Source organism: Schistocerca cancellata, chromosome 2 (assembly GCF_023864275.1).
Source record: "Schistocerca cancellata isolate TAMUIC-IGC-003103 chromosome 2, iqSchCanc2.1, whole genome shotgun sequence".
Taxonomy (NCBI): domain Eukaryota; kingdom Metazoa; phylum Arthropoda; class Insecta; order Orthoptera; family Acrididae; genus Schistocerca; species Schistocerca cancellata.
Window position 1 is genome coordinate 523,543,727 of NC_064627.1, and position 20,364 is coordinate 523,564,090.

Genomic DNA, 20,364 nt, shown 5'->3' on the forward strand with positions numbered 1-20,364 from the left:
GAGGCCTGTGGCGTGAGGACATCTGTAAATTGTCCACCGTCTGCCTGAAACATAGGCGTCAAACTGGAAAATGTCTAAAATTGCGCCATTTTGCGCATGTAGTACGTGGCAGGATCTTGGGCGACTCAGGGAACAACGCCCAGTGCGCAAACCATTCTCTACGCAGCCCACCCATGATGCTCCTTGTATCTACAAGTGTCTAATATGACCTCTCATCAATATGGGTCAGTCGCGTGGAGCAGTGGTTCAGATACCCACATTCTGTGGCGGCCAAGAATCCGTAACACGGCTGTGCGACAGTCTCTTGGAGGGAAGTCCATCGTGAGAACTTCCCCTAGTTACTGATGTACAGTGGCCGACATGAAGATATCGAGAAACTGCAGGAGAATTTTATCGACAGACCGATAAATATAGAAATATACAAATATAGAAAAACTTGGCATCAAAGGCGAGTACCGCGTCATTTTACGTTGGGCACACCACCTCCAGAAGGGATATGGGTGAGGGGGGGGGGGGGGGGCCTTGTAAATAAGAGCACAAATTTGGCAGCAGCAACAGGCGGCATCAAATTTGTTACGCTTAATGACACTTGTACCTACAGAAGAAACGTAAAGCACACAAGATTGAAGGTATAACACAAAGCATGTTAAAACTTCACTGGATACTTGATTTTAAGAGAGTCTGGTGTTGAACCTCGCTCGCTCGGTTTATAGATACAGTGTCACTCGTAGTATGGCGGAAAGTTATGCGGTCGAAATATCAGTTGAAGATAAGGAGATTCTGTTGTTGTATGTCCAAAATCTCAAGTACTAAACAAAAACCAATTACGTAAATGTAATCACACAAAAATCTGACCATGTGAGAAGCAGGGTATCAGAATGATTATCTTATCGAATTAGGCTCATGAATTTCAAACCAAATCGTACCATAATGTCGTTGTCTTCCTGCCTTGGCGGCACTACCATCGGTCACAATTTCCACCATGACTATATAGTGTGCTGAATGGTAGATAGAACTACAGATGTGCGTGTCTAGGTTACGCAGTCGTCCCAGTACAATGGACGCGGGAAGGAAAACTCACGGACGAGACAACACCTCCATTAATACCTGCTGTTTACCAAAGCAGCTGCACAGTTAACAAAGTATATGGTTTAGTGGTGTAGGCATACCGTCTTTGACTAGTAATCGAAACGTAGTTGTTTCGAAGCCCGCCATTCATTAACTTTTGAATAAAAAATCATGGATAATGGCGGCAGAAGACTTCCTGTATATGAAGTCGCCCTCATTTAACTGTTTCAAAGAGGATGAAGAAATGGAAAGGAATCAAGCCACACTCTTCGCCCTGGGGTGGGAAACTGCCCCAAAGGGCGGAAGAATCAACAATGATCAACAGCACGAAGATGTAAAGGCATGATGCGTATAAACAGAATATGTCGCCCGTAGTTGAAAAGGATTACCGACCAGTCTCCCATTCGAATCTCTGGGAGGGAACTACCAAGAGAGATTGAATCAAGAACGAAAGGATGACGCTTTACAAGTAGGGGCGTGTAATGACAGAAGTTTGAAAGTGGTAGGATACTGAAAAAGGTGAAAAGCAATTCTAAGGCAAAATCTGTATACAATGGGAGCAGTTAAGTGAAATGGAAACAAGAATGGGATCTCTGGTCATATGAGTGTAACTTAATATAGCAGCAAAAAATAGTATCATGGGAGTAGGATTCGTTTGAAATAGGATGATAGGGCGGAAAGTGAGTTACTGTGAACAGTTCAGTGATAGGGTCGTTCTCATCAGAATCGACTGCAAATCAACACTGACAACAATAGTACTGGTATACACGCTGACGTCGAAAGCATAAATGAAGAGGCAGACAGAGTATACGAGGATACTAAACAAAAAAAGGTATAAGAAAATCTAATAATAATGGGGAACTGGAATGCGGTTGTATGGGGAAGAGTAGGTGGAAGGGTTACGGAAGACTATGGACTTCTCGGTACTACAAATGAGAGAGAAGAAACGATAATTGAGTTCTGACATGTATTTCAGCTTGTAAGTTGAAAAATCACAAGACAAGGAGCAGTACTTGGAGAAGTCAGGAAGATACGGGAAGATTACATCATGGTCAGGCAGAGATTCCGAAATCAGATACTCAATTGTAAGGTGACCGCGGAGCACGTATAGACTCAGATCACAGTTTGGTAATGATGAAGAGTAGTCCGCAGTTTAGGAGACTAGGCTCCAGCAATCAACGCGCAAATAAGTGGGTTACGGAAATACTATGGAATGGAGGGATATGTTCGATGTTCTTTGACGCTGTAGAGACTGCGATAGTGAATAGATCAATAAGTATTTTAGTTGAAGAGGAATGTATAACTGTAAAAGGGGAAATCACTGAAGCTGGAAAGGGAAACATAGGTGACGGAGGAGAACCATGGGTAACACAAGAAATACTTCAGTTGATCGACGAGAAGGAAGTGCAAAAATTTTCACCGAAATTCAGGAATACAGAAGTAGTAGTCGTTTAGGAATGAATGAAAAGGAATTGCACAGAGGCTGACACGAAATTGTTACACGAAATATGAACAGGAATCTAGGAAGAAATAAAGTCGAAAGCATGTAGAAAATCCAAAGCAAACTTCGGTGAAAATATAATCAAGGGCCGTAACATTAAGTGTGTAATGATAATTCCGCTGTTTAATGCAGAGGAGAGAGCGTATAGGTGGAAGTAGTACACTGAATACCTCTATGAAGGTCAAGACTTGTGTGATGACGTGATAGGAAAAGATACAGAAGTCTATACAGAAGAGATAGGAGATATGGTATTGATATCAGAATTTAAAAGAGATTTGGTCGACTGAATATCGTATAAGGATAACGGATAGACAACATTCAACTGAAATTTCTAAAATTATTAGAGGAAGTGGCAACAAAACAGTTACTCACGTTGGTATGTGTAATGTATGAGACTCGTGATATATCATAAGGCTTTCGGAAAAATATCATCCTCACAATTCCGAAGATTGCAAAAGACGACAAGTGCGTGAATTACAGCAGAATCTGCTTAACAGCTCACCAGCATATTCTAAGCAGTTTCTGATATAGCGAACTAAAGATCCAAGAAAAATATCTGTATATACAGAATTGTATCCCATATTATCTGTTGATACTGATCTTCTCCATATAACATAAAGGAGTACGTCTACAAGAACACATATTCGAAGAAGTATAAATGTCGGTCGATACTAAACTAAGACCTATTTCAATTCATGAAGCCATGAGACATCGTTGCTTCGTATCCACAACAGGTATTTTGATACCAAAAACATAATGAACGAAATAAAGACAGTATCGCAGGAGAAACATAAGTACAAAATTAACTGATATTAAAAGAGATATTTCGTCGAGGACAAGGAAGAAGAGTAAGACTTTTTATGTGTTATGGGTAGTATGGTGTAGCTTAGTTGTCTATAATGTATAAAGATTGACGAAGTAATTGCTGAAATTCTACGCAATGGGCACAGCCCGTATGGAAGTAGTAGACGAAGATATGGTATTCCAGGGAAACACAGTGTTATAAAATAATAAAGCAAGGAGTACGGCCACAAAGTATTCAAATGACTGGTGACTGCAAATGAAATGCTGATATGCCTGCGAATTCCTGTTAGATTGTTGTACAAACCGACGCGCTTTCACTAGAATCATCAAAATCTTTATTTATAATAATGAAATCAGCTTGCAGAGAGCGAGAAGAGGAAAGAGGGAACTAAAGCACACTAATCTGGTCTTGAAATTTTCTTCTTTTAATTCTCTAGTTCCCGTCTCGTCATAGAAAATATTCAGCATTAGCCGACCTGTCGCTTTTTCTAAGTTATCTAACGCAGGTACATAGATTTAAGTGAATCTTGCAGGAATTCATAATAAAGCTGTCTTGGAGCGTTGCGTTAGCAACCGCTGGCAGTTAAATGTAGTGACACGACACGCATGTTATAACATTATGTATGCTAAAGGATTTCGAGATGGTGTAGCCGTGCTCTACGAAACCTGCACTGCGCAGCTGTAAAAGCTGGAGCAGGCAGGAGTGTGTCATCACACCAAGGCAAGAACCGTGTTATGAGCTACGTGAGCAAATGCCGGACAAGGGTGCAATAGACGAGTCCCAGAGTATTATTAACAACTGTGAAATTTGAGACACGCGCCTTCGGAACCCATCGGCACTATCACAGTGCTAGATCTACGATAGACGACGGGACGATGAGCCCTCACCATCAGCAGAGTGTTTGAGACTGGACCGGGGCAATCGTCTCTCGCTCTGAATCAACCTTGTGTGACTGCCCCTGCTACGTACAGGCTCGTGCCAGTTGGCTGTGGGTCGTGTTCTGTGCACAGCAGTCTTCCCTCGCCACCGAGGAAGATACCAGTCACCCGGATGAGTGTTCAAGAGTAGAGAAAAGACGCAGTGAGAAGAAATAGTATGCCTTAGACACCAGTCCCTTGGATTACTGATGCGCCACTAACCGCTGCCTGCCAGTGTCAGCAACGCAGGGCACCTACACGATTGCTTCCTCATGGGGCAGAAGCCAGCCGGCTGACCATCGCAGTCGTCCGATTCAGCCATGTCTTCTTCACACTGACGAGAACGAATTTAGTAATTGAAGATTAATAAAGACGTTTTTTACGAGACACGTGGTCAGGGGTAGCTCTTTGTCTACTAATCAAAATGTCTACTAATCAAAATGCCCTGGGTCCTATGTTCGAAAGCCTCACCTTCTTAAATTCTTAATAAATGTTTCTAGCAACGGTGACGGAAGACTTGCGGCATAAGAAGTCGTCCTCGTTATGCCAACGCCCTTGTAAAAGAGGGTGGAGGGACGGAGAGAGGTTTAGGGCGCTCTCTTGTCCTTGGGGTGTGAAACTGCCCCCTAAACGGTGGAAAAACTGGCAATAATCAATGGCATTATGTTGCAAAAGTCAATGGAAACCACTGCATTGAAGAAGAATAGTGTGTATTCACAGGACATGTGGACTGTGTCTCAAAAAGTGTCTTAATGATCTCTCCAGTGGCAAAATATTGCATACTACTTCTTCATTCTGATCTCAGGGAGGAGAACGTCAAGTGGAAGGTCAGTAAGAGAAGAGGATTAAGTAACAAACGAAATGTTAACGTTCTGCGAGACTCGGCGGGTAAGTCAGAAGTCTGAACGCGGTAGGGAAGATATAAAATCTGAAAAGGGAGTTGATAAGGTTCATTGTAGATCAGTGCGAGTAAGTGAAGTGAAATGGAAAGAAGATAAGGATTTCTGTCCAGACGAGTATAGGGTATTATCAGCAGCAGCAGAAAATTGTATAACGGTAGTAGGATTTGCGGTGAGTATGAAGTAATGATAGGGAGTAAGTTACTGTGAACAGTTCAGTGGAGGGTTGTTCTCATAAGAATCGACAGTAAACCAACACTGGAAATGATAGTTTCGTTATACATACCGACATAGAAAGCAGGAGATGAAACGTTTACGAAGGTACTGAACGGTTGATTCAGTTTGTAAAGGGAGATAAAAATCTGATAGTGATGAGGGACTAGAATGTTGTTGTAGGAGGAGTAGAAGAGATGATTACTGACGTTTATGGACTTGGCAGCTCGAATGAGAGAGCAGAGCGACTACTAAAGCTCTGGAAACCAGGCAGAAGACTGATGACTCAAAAAATATTGTTTTTCTCGACCACCAGTCTGTCACTGAGCCTCACCAGCCTGACACTCCGCCCCTTCACCCCTACAGACACTTCTGCTCTTTCCTATCTCTTTTTTATTATCACACTAATAAGAATGAGTATTTGTGCATTCTTTGGAATACCCAATTTTTACAGAAAACTCTTATTTTTCTTCGTATCTCGTGACGCAGGTATCAGTCTTGTCCTCGTACTGGTTAAAATCAAGGTTGAATCCATAGTAATTCGATGAGGTGTATTTTGTAGTTAATCCTTAAAATAAGCTCTTACTTTTCGCTTTCACTTACTCATTAATTCTTTCAAGTGCTCGTAACGATATATTATATTCTGCTTCTTATTACAGCAGAGTGCCGTTTCTATAATAGATTTAATTACTTTTAAAGTATATAAGATCTACACATTTTATTATTTTGTTCCGTTATTCATTAATGTTCTGATCTATTAACACGTTATATCCTGTTATATACTTGTAATTCGAATTAAAAAAGCTTTCTAGTACTTATGTTTCAATTAAGACAGTAACATTATAACACGATAAATACAGAATACCACTTATTTGACTTGTTTTCACTTATCTCCCGTTGTGAAAATATTATGTTTTTGGGTCTCTCTTCTAGTAACAAAGATGCGGAACCTTCAAAAACTCCAAATATGCAATTGGACTGCCTAAACTGAAGACCGAGTCGACATCTTTAACAAGGGAAACGCGTATATGTGCAATAACAACATTCAGCACGTCGCTCTTAACGGAACAAACTCGACAGATCTAAAGGCAATTTCCGATGTATCCCAAGGAAGAGTGATAGGACCTTTACTGTTTACAATATATATGAATGATCTAGTAGAAATGTCTCTAAGGCTGTTCGCAAATGATGTCTATAAGATTCAACGGTAGAAGAGAATGCATGAATGGTGCAGATTCTGACAGTTGATCCTGAACGTAAATAAATCCACTACTGTATAGCTACTCTATTGACGACAAGCCGCTGGAAACAGCATCTGCCGTAAAATATGTTGTAAAATATGTTACGTGGAATGACTATATAAACAGTGGGAAAAGCAGATGACAGACTGACATGCATAAGAAGAATCTTAAGGAAATGTAGCTCATCTATGAAGGAAGCAGCTTTTAAGGCGCTTCTTTGCCCCTTCTTGTGTATTGTTCATCTGTCTGGATGCCCTACCAGACAGGACTGACAGTAAAGATAGAGAAGATCCAACGAAGAGCGGTAGGTTTCGTAAAAAAATCGTTCAGTCGGCACGAGAGCGTTACGCAGATGCTCAAGAAACTCCAATGGCAGACGTTACAATAGAGGCTATGTGTGTCATGGTGTAATTTACTATTGAAAATTCGAGAGAGCACTTTCCGGGAAGAGTCAGACAACATATTACTTCCTCCACAAACGTCTCGCGTAATGAGCACGACGAGAAAATTGGAGAAATTAGAGCCAATACAGAGGCTTACGAATGATTATTCTTCCCACGCGCTATTCGCGAGTGGAACAGGGTTGGCGGACTCAGTTAGCGGTACAAAAAGTACCCTGCGCCACATACCATTAAGTCGCTTGTGGAGTATGATATAGAAGAATGATAAAAGAATTATTGTATACCACACATCCACATATGTTAGGTGGAAGAGCGGTGGTAATGTTCTGTGTCGCTTGGATAATTATATTTTAACCAGCTATCTGGTGTCGTAGCTGTGCCCAGTTGTAACTACTATTGTGTAAGTAGAGGGGGACGCAGTATGTCAATGGAAAAAGAGAAACGGAGGACGTAATATGACACATGAACATAGTGGGTTTCGACTGTTCCCCATCAGAACTCAGCGAATTCCTACTATCTTCTCACGAAGCAAAGAACTGAGCGTGAGATACATTATTTTATGAAATAATCCAGAAATCTTGGGAACGATTTTTTGTAGCGATTTATTGCCTTTTACGTCATACAGATGCTTCTTGAAGTGTGTAATGGGAGAAAAGAAACCTGTGCAGTATCAACATCATCATTGCTTCTTACGTCATACAGCTGCTTCTCAAAGTGTGTAACGGGAGAAAGAAACCCTGCATATCAACAACAGACCAGCTAATGGTTTTTATAATTAATTCTATCACCTTCAATAACAACAAACAAGGAATGGATGTAAATACAACAGCCATCTGTTAGTAGGGATGGCTGTTATCGCTAAAACAACTGGTTTTCAATTATATTGATTTTTCCCATAACGGATTAATCTGTGTTACAACTGTTCAAAGTAACCGGTTTCTGAAATAAGGGATTATCGGGTTTCCTTTTTATCATTTCCTGCAATAAATTTAGAAATCGAACAGAGACTGAAAACGTTTGACTCACTCAGTTTTAAAATACATAGAATTAATATATTAAATTAAAAAGACAAATAAAAGAGGACTCTGAGAGTTAAAGGTTCGCTACGTTTCTCGAAAAATGGTATGTATCTGAATGCCACCAAAAAAATAACCGAATTTTTTCTATTGGTTCTAGTCTTATAAAAATTTTCTCAAAAGTCATGTTGAAATCGAGCATTACACCACTATTTCGGCATTATGAATAGTCACTGCTTACGTCTAAAAATTGAGGTTGGACAAATGGTGTTAATTTGTCCGTTTTTAAGGACTGCAAGCAGGTAAAGGAAAATTATGTGGACAGAGGCAGTAGATCGTCCACTTTCGATTCTATTCCATACGAACAATAAATTGTTGTTACCATAATATTCTTTTTCTTTTATTATATCATGGAAGTCGTAGACAAATCATTAATCTTTTAAATCGAATGAAGAACTGGATAACTCTACTTGATTGCTACGTTAGTTGTAAAAATATTCCAAGACTAGGGTTGATGCCATTCTGCATTCAAATGAATTTCGAGCGACGACAGCCAGAAACTATCGTATAGACCAGGAGGGGGAAGTCTTACGCAATTTACGTACATGCGCACATTAAGCTGAGACACACGGCAACAGGGACGTTATTGTCTCAGCAGTGCTGTACAAATTCTTATGCCGTTTGTTTGTAGCTCGTTGCTGGCGACGTTGTTATTAGAATAGCACTGATCGCTATTCCCATTTTCGAACTTCAAATCAGAGCAAATTTTACGAATAAAAATTACTATGTCTTTTAAAAACGTTTATTTAAAAACGAAAAACGTCGGTTATACTGAGTGAAAATAGCGGTATCAGTTTTAACCAGTCGGTTTTTCCCATAATTATCTGTAAGCTCGTGGATAGAGAACCGCGTTCATGGTAACATGAGCCTCTACCTGTTCTAGTTTGCATTACATTCGTCCCTTTGAACAGACTCTCTTGGTTGCATTTCTAATTTACTGCCTATCGTTAAACGTGACAGAAGAGACGGTGGCACAACAGACGCGACACGTCTGCAGAAGGCAAACGAGGACGATGCAGACTTGTCGGCGCCTCGCAGCCTGTGCCAGCTAACGCCATCTGGAGTCGGTTTCATGCGGCGGCTGAGGGTGGGGGCGGGCGTGGGGGAGCGGAACGACTCGTGCACACGGGGCGAGCCCCCTGAATCGGATACACGGCTCGGCTGCAGCTCGCCATGTTTATTTCATGAGCAGCGCCGCGCCTCCGTCTGCAGAGATCTGCCGCTGGATCTGGGCACCGGGGCGCGCCTCTTATTGACAGCCGGGGTCGCCGCCTTTCTGGCTGACAACGCTCGCTCTTCGCTTGTGAAGAGTCCACTCTCCAGACACAGTTCTCCTTAACCCATTACTGGCCAAAACTCTATCGGATCATTTTTTGCAAACTTTTATACATAAATACGTTACATTAAGTGATTAACTGAATAAAAAGTTGTTTTGAATATTTCATTACACACTGCGGACGTGGATATTGTACTCTTACAATAAGTGCGTTTCAGATCGCCGCCGGAGTTCTACGGTTACGAAGCACATTATTCAGTACACGATGAGAGTGGATGTGGTGTGGCGATCCTCACCAGGGAAGGAATATGATTGGAGTAAATCATGTCTCTCCCTTCGGCACGTGGAATAGCGATCACTGTCGACTGCGTTCGTTTCATCAATTTACACGCTCCGTCTGGCTCCACAAAACGAAGAGAAAGGGCGACCGTTTACACCGAAGAGATAGCACCTTTGTTCGCTGGACGCCATGATAATTATGTCGTGGGGGACGACTTTAATTGTGTCGTCGAACAAAAGGACCAAGTACCTCATTATGTGGCATGCATGGAATTGCGTGCTTTGATTACCGAAATAGCGCTTCTGGATACCTGGGAACTGGAGCATGGCGACAGAACGGGTTATACGTATGTAACGGGGCACTCGGCGAGTAGACTTGATAGAGTGTATGTGACGCGAACTCTACGGACGGCGATACTGGAGGCCGAAATCTGGCCACCGGCTTCTACGGATCATATGGCGTACGCCTGTACGATTTCATTAACGCGTCAGAAGATATGACGGAGTCAGGGTCACTGGAACATGAATAGTGCACTTTTACGTGACGCTGCATGTCGCCGGTCGATAGAGGTGGTCTGGGAGACGTACGTTCGCCGCCAACGAGCATACTCCTCGGTTCTCCAGTGGTGGATCAAATGCGCAAAACCAATGTTACGGAGATCTTTGATACGATACGGGCAGGACAAATCGCAGTGGAACCGCACGACGGAGGACTTTTATTTTACAGATCTGAGGGAGCTGATGACCCAACAACCATTGCCGGAAAGGCACACGGCCATGCGCAGGATAAAAGCCAGGTTATTACTGCTGGCGAGACTAAGAATGGAAGGGATAATTGTCCGGGCGAGATTGGCGGACACAGTTGCTGCCGAAGCCCCTTCCAAGCACCACGTAGTACGTGAACGCCAACGACGACGAAGGACATTTCTCAGGGAACTAATCACTGAAACTGGCCAGAAACTTGTGGACCAGCGTGACATTGCGCAGGTCTTTACTGACTATTTCCACCAGTTATATGGACCTGTACAAGTGAACCACAGGACACTACATGATGTCATCTCCGAAATGCCAGATAAAGGACCACCACTGGATGCAGAGACTTTCATCACAGCGATAACGGAGGACGAGCTGACAGACGCAATTGCCAGGGGGCTCCGAACAAATCCCCAGGACAGGACGGCTTCCCAATTGAATTTTACCGCACCTTTGCGTACCTCATGTGACGGACATGGATTCAGATGTACAACGAACTCCTGTTACCGCAGACTGAGATACCTGTCAAATTCACGGAGGGTATCATCATCCCAATACCTAAAGCACGCGGTGGCAGAAGGCCAGGAGATTATAGACCACTAACTCTGTTGAACTGCGACTATAAGACTTTCGCGCGCATCCTTGGGGCTCGCCTGAAGTATTCAGTTTCTGATACACTCCTCATAGATTAAACATGCCTAAACGGTAAGACTAACGTACATACGGCGCTCGGTGACTACCGAGATAGCGTCGCATTAGCAGTGGCATGCCGAGTGCGAGGGGCACTAGTCGCTACTGACTTCCATCATGCGTTCGACAGAGTGGATCATATCTTCTTGCACGCAATAATGGGCAGATTGGGAATCCCACAGGCCTCCATTCTAGTGATTATGCGACTATTACACGGCGTGCGATCAAAGGTCTTGGTGAATGGGCGGGGCACTGACTATATTGTTCTTTCAAGGACAGTTCGTCAAGGTTGCCAACTTTCGATATTTTTGTATGCGCTGGTTTTGGAACCCTGTCTATATGGTCTCCTAAGACGGCTGGAGAGAGTGCCGTTGCCACAACGGACCTTTCATTGCCGCGCTTATGCTGAAGATGTGATGCTGATGGCAAAGACTGGCGACGAAGTACGTACGGTGTTGGTGTGGATACAGCGATACGGATGGCGGCGGGAAGCGTGCTTAATCTACAGAAGTCACGCTACATGAATGTCGGTCGAGGATTACAATCGGGGGAGGAATTCCCGCTCATGTTAGTTAACACCATAAAATGTTTAGGTGTTACGTTCCGCACGGATGTGCAGCTGACAGCAGCGGATAACTACCGACGCATATTGAAGCTGATGTGGACAATGGTGCTGTTACAGAAATTAAGAGCGTATGATATGATTCAGAGGGTGACCTATCTTAACGTATACCTAGCACCGAGACTCATTCACGCAGTGCATGTCCTGCCTATAACGCGCACAATGGCATCACGGATACAAGCAACTTTCGGAACTTACGTGAGTGCGGGACACCTGTTTAAGATCCAATACACAACGCTTACACTACCACTTGGAAAGGGTGGACTTAGTCTGGTGAACGTATATGAAAAGGCACGGGTGTTATTCGTCAAATTCGATTTTACGACAGTGGCGCTGTCAAATTCGCAACATCTCAGGTACGTTGGCTGATGTACTAGCGCCCACTTCAATGCTGCCCCCAGTCAATGTGGGCCATATTTCACCGAAAGTGTCACATTTCAAGTCTTTCTTTTTGGAGCTAAACTATGTCAGAGAAGCCTTCCCAACAACACGACTATCGACGACGCGAGACGTATACCAGCTCCTACTGCGCCGGTGGCCCAGGAATACCCTGGAAAATAAGTACCCAGACAATAACTGGCGACAGGTATGGCGCGTTATACAGAACGTTGACTTCCCAACGTCGATACGCTCAACATGGTATGTGGTGGTAAATAGGAAGTTCGCAACGAATCAACGGCGGCACGCGATTCATTTGGCAGACACTCCACTATGTTTAGGCTGTGCAACAGTGGACACTGATGAAGATCGTTTAGCATGTAGTGGCACAGCTCCGGTGTGGCACTTGGCACGTCAGATATTGGCGTCCCTGTTACGCTCCGCTCCTCACACAATTTCATCACACACACTTTTTTTCCCCCAAGGATCTTATTTTCCGGTCCGAAAAAGTGACATGGGTACAAGGAGTGGTTGTGGGCTGCGTCTATAACGAATCGGGAAATGACAAAATGGATTTTTGGCATTTTCTCCTGGATGGACACACGAAGTTGCAACAACATAAGAAATATAGGCAAGACTTCGCTAGTTACCTGCGACTTACATTTATCGACCCGCCGGCCAGATAGGGTTTGACGGGTGAGAGATGAGATAGACGAAGTAAGCCGTGATAGACATCTATCACACTTAACGGACCCTTAATTAACTTCGAGAAGACGACCCAGTCTTACACCAACGTCTGGAGAGCGGGTCGACAGATGTCTCTATTGCTCTATCGAACGTCGGGCCGTGAGCAGGTGTCGTCCCCGACACGAATTTCATTTCACTGCTGGAGGAGCATGTTTCTTTTGTATTTGTACTATCCGCGATGTCTTCATGTCCTTTTCATTTCGGCATTTTCAGTTTTATTCATTTCCTTACTCAATTTATTTTCTAATTAGCAACTATTTGTAAATATTTTACATTGTAGACACTATTTATGCGGTAGTGTTAGAAAATGTATGTCAGCAAACTTTTAAGTCTGTCACTGAGGAAAAAAAAAGTGGTCAGCGTGACGGATTGCCGTCCTACGGGCCTGGGTTCGATTCCCGGCTGGGTCGGGGATGTTCTCCACTCAGCAACTGGGTGTTGTGTTGTCTTCATCATCAGTTCATCCCCATCCGGCGCGCAGGTCGCCCAATGTAATAAGGCCTACACCAAGGCGGCTGGACCTGCCCGGTAAGGGGCCTCCCGGCCAGTGACGCCAAACGCTCATTTCCATTTCCATATGAATGGCCAACGCATCAGACCTGAGGATAAGCCTAAATATATGGGAGTGAACTCAGATCAAACTCAGCTGCATAATTCACATCTAGAAGATACAAAACAGGAATTGAAACCCCGTAATGCTATTCTATCGAAACTGGTTGGAACGACGTGAGGCTGTGCAGCGATCACATTGAGGACTTCAGCACCAGCCCTTGCCTACAGCGTGGCTGAATATTGTTCATCAGGACTCGATAACAAATCCATGTCTAGCTGAAGTGTTCGTCCAACAGAAGGAGACAATGCGGATAATTTGTGGCACACTCAGAGCCACCCTGTCCTAGCAAACACAGAGCCCTCTGAATTTAGGCAATCACAGTTAGGTACAAGAGCGTACAGGAAAATTATACGTAAAACAGAACTCACAATGCAACAAGACCTAGACCCTACAAACAGACTTAAATCCAGGTGACCTTTATAAAATATCGGTGATGAACTGCAAGGCTGCGACTAAAAGAACGTAAATTTGGTGGACAACCCAAACAAGAAGTTCGATGTATTCGGCGTTTCGAGGAAGTTGTGGAAAATTTTGAACCTTGTCAGAAGAAGTGTTGCTACATGTATTCAACTGATGAACAAATGGGCCTTATCAGACAGTCTTGAATATGAAAGTAGTGGAACCCAATCAGGGGACCATTTACTTGTGTGTGAAATGCGTGCCATGATGCTGAACTGAAAGATATACACAGACCATCTACCTCATCTAGAAAGTTGCCCAAGAATATATGCAATTTTGTGTAGCATATGGGGCTGTCAAATAAAGAGGATACAGAAGGGAAAAATTAGCACATTATTTATTATTTCAAAACCAATCATGATAAGCTTTTATAAATTTACCACACTGAGGCAAGACGGTTAATATTCGCATGGAGAAAGTCTCAGCAGCTGCTTACGGAAACACGCTTGTACAATGAGATAGGAGAGGAGAGAATGAGGTAGGAGACGGAGAATGAGGTAGGAGACGAGATATTGGCAGAAGTAAAGCTGTGGGGACGGGACGTGAGTCGTGCTTGGGTAGCTCAGTTGGTTCAGCACTTCCCCACGAAAGGCAAAGGTCCCGAGTTTGAGTCTCGGTCCGGCAAACAGTTTTAATGTGCCAGGAAGTTTCAAGTAACATGCTCATACGTAGGCGTCCACTTATTTGCCCGGAGAAAATAGACGGCCGCGAATGTCTTTCTCCAGGGCTCCAAAAATATGGAAATCGGATGGGGTGAGATCAGGACAGTATGGAGGGTGTGTAAGGGCTTCCCAGCGAACGTTATGCTGCGTAGCTGAAACAACCTGCCAAAAAATAAAAGAAAAAAATGCCTTCATGTTGTCAAAGTAGTTTCCAGTACGCTACAGAAGTTTTGCCGGGAAGCCGTTACACATCCCCCATACTGTTCCGATCTCACGCCATGCTATTTTAGGAGCCCTTCACCCTTTACAAGGACACTCCCAGCCATCAGCTTGCTTCGGAAGAAGATGTGCACGCCTGGATACGTAACAACCAACATTTTTACATAAAGGTATCGATCGTCTTGTCTCACAGTGGGACTGATGTATTAACAGTTATGGTGATCCCTTTTGGAATAATAAACTTTGTATTTAATTTTTTTCGTGTTTGCCTCGGTTTAATTTGACTGTCCCTTACGTTACAAGAACATAAGTAAAGAATATTGTAATTCAGTATATTGCCGTAAGAATATGGCAGTTAAAACACTGACTGACTATTGTCTCTGTGAATACGAAACAAACAAATAAATAAACTGAGCTAACTTTCAATTTTCCATCATATTAGAGCGGGCGGGAGTTTCAAAGTAGGTGATAATAGGGAAAAATGTTTAGGTGAAGACAACCACGGGACACGACCGTACATTTGAGGTATCTTCATCACGGCTGCTTGTATTAGCGATGAAATAGTCCCACTTGTAGGTGGACTGTATATCACATTTTGTGCCTGAAAAAGGAGCCTTGTGACGAATAATTTGGAAACCTACAAACATAAGTCTTGTAGATGAGTAAAGTGTGTTTACGTTCCGTTGTGAGTATACCTGTGGATAGTCGCTGTCCTTAGTCTGGTAGGCGAAGTGGAAGAGGTAGGTGCGGGCGCCGCGGCGCGAGTGCAGGTAGGCGGTGCGGATCACGGGCGACACTGTGTGTCCGTCGCTGAGGGCCTCCATGGTGGAGTCCCGGATGTTGATGGGGTGCAGTATGGGCTTGTCCCAGTCGGTGTACTCGTTGCGCACCGCCGAGAAGATCTCGTTGAGGTGGTACACGTACGTGTTGCGGATGTACGTGCGCAGCACGCGGTCGCGCTCGTCCTCCTCGAAGCCGTACTGGATGTCGGCGGCGCTGAAGTCGAGGTAGCTCTCGGTGCTGGTGATGCCGAGCATGAGGTCGCAGCTGACGAAGGGGTCGGCGGCGCGCTCGGTGGCGAGGCCGGGCGGCACGTCGGGCGACGGCCCGAAGCGCGGCAGGAAGCGCGGCGGCGACACGTCCACCGACAGCAGCGCCGCCAGCGGCTGCGCGCGCAGGCACGGCGCCACGTCGGGCAGGCCGGGGTCGCAGCCCAGCAGCCGCGCGACGCGCGCCCGCAGAGCGTCGTGGCGCGCCGGAGACGGCGACGCCCACGGGCTCAGCGCCGACCCCGACAGCAGCACCGCGCGCGTCACCAGACCTGCGCACGTTACCACACCACACACACACTCTCACCTCACGTTGTCGGCCTGTGATATCGCGACCCTCTTACACAAGGCGTTTACTGTCGCAATCGACCACTGGCGAGTGAACTTGTAAATCAACTGACAGACATGCTGTTAATGATGACTTCTAAATTCACGACATGTACTGTACTGCAGGTGCAACCACAACAGAGAGGTACCTGTTGAGAGGTCAAATAAATGTGTGTCGACTGAAGAAGTGCAGCAACTTTTTTGGACTTTGCAGTGGCAATACTCTGGATGATCGACTGATCTGGTTTTCTAACATTAACCAATATGGCCTTGCTGTGGTGGTACTAGTGGCTGAAAGCAAAAGGACATCACAGACGTTTGTCTCTTTCCCAAGTACATGCAGCTGTATGGCTTAATCATGACGTCATCCTCTTTCCAAGAATATCCTGGAGTTAAAATAGACCCCCATTTGTATCTTTGAGAGTGGACTACTCAAGAGGATGTCGTCATCAGGAGAAACAAAACTGGCATTTTTAAGGTCGCAGAACATGTTAGATTCCTTAATTGTGACCGAGCGAGGTGGCGCAGTGGCTAGCACACTTGACTCGCATTCGGGAGGAGGGCGGTTCAATCCCGCGTCCGGCCATCCTGATTGAGGTGTTCCGTGATTTCCCTAAATCACTCCAGGCAAATACCGGGATGGTTCCTTTGAAAGGGCACGGCCGAATTCCTTCCCCGTCCTTCCCTAAGCCCATTAGACCGATGACCTCGCTGTCTAGTCTTCTCCCCCAAACAATCCAACCCCTTAATTGTGCATTCGATTAGAAAATTTTAAAAAGCAGATTGGACAGGATAAAGTCAGAAACAGTGTGTATTAGTGAAGTTCAGTGCCGGGATGAACGGGACTTGTCGCCAGGTGACTACAGGATTAAAGCAAAAAATCATATAGGGGTCATGCAGGAGTACGTCTAATAATGAATAAGAACACAGGAGTGTGTTTAAGCTACTACGAATAGCAAAGACAACGCTTTATTGGTGCCAAGATAGCCACGAAATCAACACGCATCGCTTTTGCACAAGTTTATACGCCACCTACTCTAGTTCCGCAAATGATGAGGAGATGCAAAGAATGTATGATGAGGTAAAAGAAATGATACAGATAGATAAGGGAGAGGGATATTTAATTGGATTGTGGTACTGGAATTCGATAGCAGAAAGAGGATGAGAAGGAAAAATTGCAGTTGAATATGGACTGTGTGAAAGGAACGAAACAGAGAGCCGCCTGACTGAATTTTGCAAGGAGGGTAATTTAATCCTCGCTAGCAGTTAAGTTACGAATCGTGATAATATTCGTGGAAGAGACATGGATACTCTAGAAGGATTCAGATTGATTTCAAAAAATGGCTCTGAGCACTATGGGACTCAACATCTTAGGTCATAAGTCCCCTAGAACTTAGAACTACTTAACCTAACTAATCTAAGGACATCACACACACCCATGCCCGAGGCAGGACTCGAACCTGCGACCGTAGCAGTCCCGCGGTTCCGGAAGGCAGTGCCGGAACCGCTAGACCACCGCGGCCGGCGATTGATTTCAGAATGTATTTGTAGTTTTGTTCCTGTGAGAATCAACAGCTTCCAAATACCTTATAAAAGAAAACATATTCCGTAGGAGGCTGTAACTTAAAACTTCTTTACTTAAATCGTTCGATTAGATAAATTCGTCCTCAAGTAATTATCAACCACATTTTTAATGTTACAAACTATATAAGTATATTGTTATACTGTTATAAGGTTCTCTTACTTTACAAAAACAGAAACAGATTTCATATTCCGTTAGTACATTAGGAATAAATCTACATCAAAAATGTTAAAACACAGCTCACTGAGGTGTAGTAGGTAGCCCGTTGAGCACTGTTAACAATGTGTGACGAAAACTTGTATCTTTCTTAATGTAGATTTATTCTGAATGTATTTATGGAATATGATGTCTGGATCTATTTTTGCAAAGTAAATGAACCCGATAAACGAGATATATAATTTGTAATATCAGCAACGTGCTTAATAATTACTTACTGCACGAGGTGCGAGAGATGAAATAATGAAGACAGCAGGGCAACAACTAGGTGAAAAGAGAAGGTCTAGTAGAAATCCATGGGTATCACAGGAGTTATTTAACTTAGTTGATGAAAGGAGAAAACATAAAAATTGTGGTGTCACCGCCAGACACCACACTTGCTAGGTGGTAGCCTTTAAATCGGCCGCGGTCCGTTAGTATACGTCGGACCCGCGTGTCGCCACTATCAGTGACTGCAGACCGAGCGCCGCCACACGGCAGGTCTAGAGAGACTTCCTAGCACTCGCCCCAGTTGTACAACCGACTTTGCTAGCGATGGTTCACTGACTAAATACGCTCTCATTTGCCGAGACGATAGTTAGCATAGCCTTCAGCTACGTCATTTGCTACGACCTAGCAAGGCACCATTACCAGTTACTATTTATACTGTGAATCATGTAACGTCAAGAGCGACGTTCACCATTAATGGATTAAAGTTAAGTATTCCACCAGCTACGTCCGTTTTTTCTAAAGTCTAATTTCCTTGTTCTGTTCCACACCTCACGCCAGCCTGCGTGAGCTAAAACGCGTGACTTTCGGCTTCCTCTAGTAACACGGTGTTGGCTCTCCTGCCAACCACAACAAAATTGCTGCAAATGAGGCAAGCGAAATTTTTACCCACATGAGAATTTGACGTGATGTCCAAAGTAAAATAAACACGTTTCACAACAAAAATATATTTAATACCTCAAGGTGACAACTATTCTGTTGATACCGTATGTCTGAAATGAAGGAATATTTTGTACGACCTAGACTCTGTTAGGTTTCTGTGTCTTGCTGTGAACGGAAATGGTATCCCAGACCATCAGGATGGTATCCCACCGATGCGTGGGGTGTTTCCAGACACGGCTTCGCTGGCCTTCGGGTTTAATTCGCAACGATACTATTCACCGGAGACCATTTTACTTCAGTTTGTGAGATTCCCGATCGAAGACTTGCTGGAGACGCCTCGGGCAACGGTGGGATACCAACTTTATTGTCGCCCGCCATATTGCCTGACAGCCTGGAGTGATGCTCTGGGGTGCCATTTCTCTTCATAGCAGGACGCCTTTGATTGTCATCCGCGGTAGCCTTACAGCAGAGCGGTAGGTCGACCATATTCTGTGCTTTGGTTTGTTTCTCGGGTTACATTTAAACAAGATAACGCCCATCTACGCACGGCGAAAGTTTCTACTGTTCCTCTTCTTGCTTCCCAAATCCTGCCTTGGCCAACACAGTCACCGGATCTTTCCCCTGTTGAGAACCTTTGGAGTGTTATGGGAAGGGCCATCCAACCATCTCGGGATTTTTACACTCTGACAGACAGAATCTGGCACGATATCCATCAGGACGACATCCAGAAACTCTGCCAATTGGTGCTAAGCCGAATAATTGCATGCACAAAATCCAGAGGTGGACCAACTGACTTGCACAATTTTTGAAGCTCTTTTTCGTGAACAAGTTACTCAGTTTTCAGAAAGTGTAATCGTCTTGTTGTCTGTACGTGTACACTGCAAGCTGTCGTCTCATTCGGATATGTCCTTCGTGGTGCATCTTTTATTTCTCAGAGTGCATAATCACTAACGGATATTCAGTGTGGAATAGTCGAACAAGTTTACAAAATCATATGTACGGGATAGAGAAAGATCGTGCAGACGCTAGGACACAGGAGTCACATTCGAGACAAGCAGGGTTGGAACCCACGTCGTGACGTCAAAATGACGGTTTTCCACGATTTCACAGCCTTAATTAAATGGAATGATTGAATGATCCTTTTGAAAGGACGTGTCTGACCTCCTTTTCATCCCAAGATCTATTCAAGCTTGTGTTGCGATACCTAATGACCTCTTCGTCTGCGGTGTGTTAATCTTCCGTACACACGTTTATTTAACGGCACTTCATAAAAAAGGAACTATTTTACAATTACGTAGGCAATAAGCCTTCCACACATCATTCTCATTAATTACAGGCATCACTGACGAGGAGAACACGACAAGTGCCATCATCGGATTTCCAAGGATCCTCGTAAAGTGAAACAGTCAAAAAAAGCGAAAATATAACTCAGCTTATCAGTTGATGGTTCAAATGGCTCTAAGCACTATGGGTCTTAACATCTGAGGTCATCAGTCCCCTA

General features: G+C 44.1%; 1 protein-coding gene across 1 annotated transcript in view; it reads right to left on the reverse strand.

Moving 5' to 3' along the window:
- Window positions 1-20,364, reverse strand: part of LOC126155912 (neuroligin-2-like) — a 317,083-nt gene that overhangs the window by 73,707 nt on the left and 223,012 nt on the right. The window contains exon 5 of the mRNA XM_049916265.1: window positions 15,515-16,140. Within this exon, the coding sequence (XP_049772222.1) occupies window positions 15,515-16,140 (626 nt within the window). The remainder of the gene's footprint in view (window positions 1-15,514; window positions 16,141-20,364) is intronic.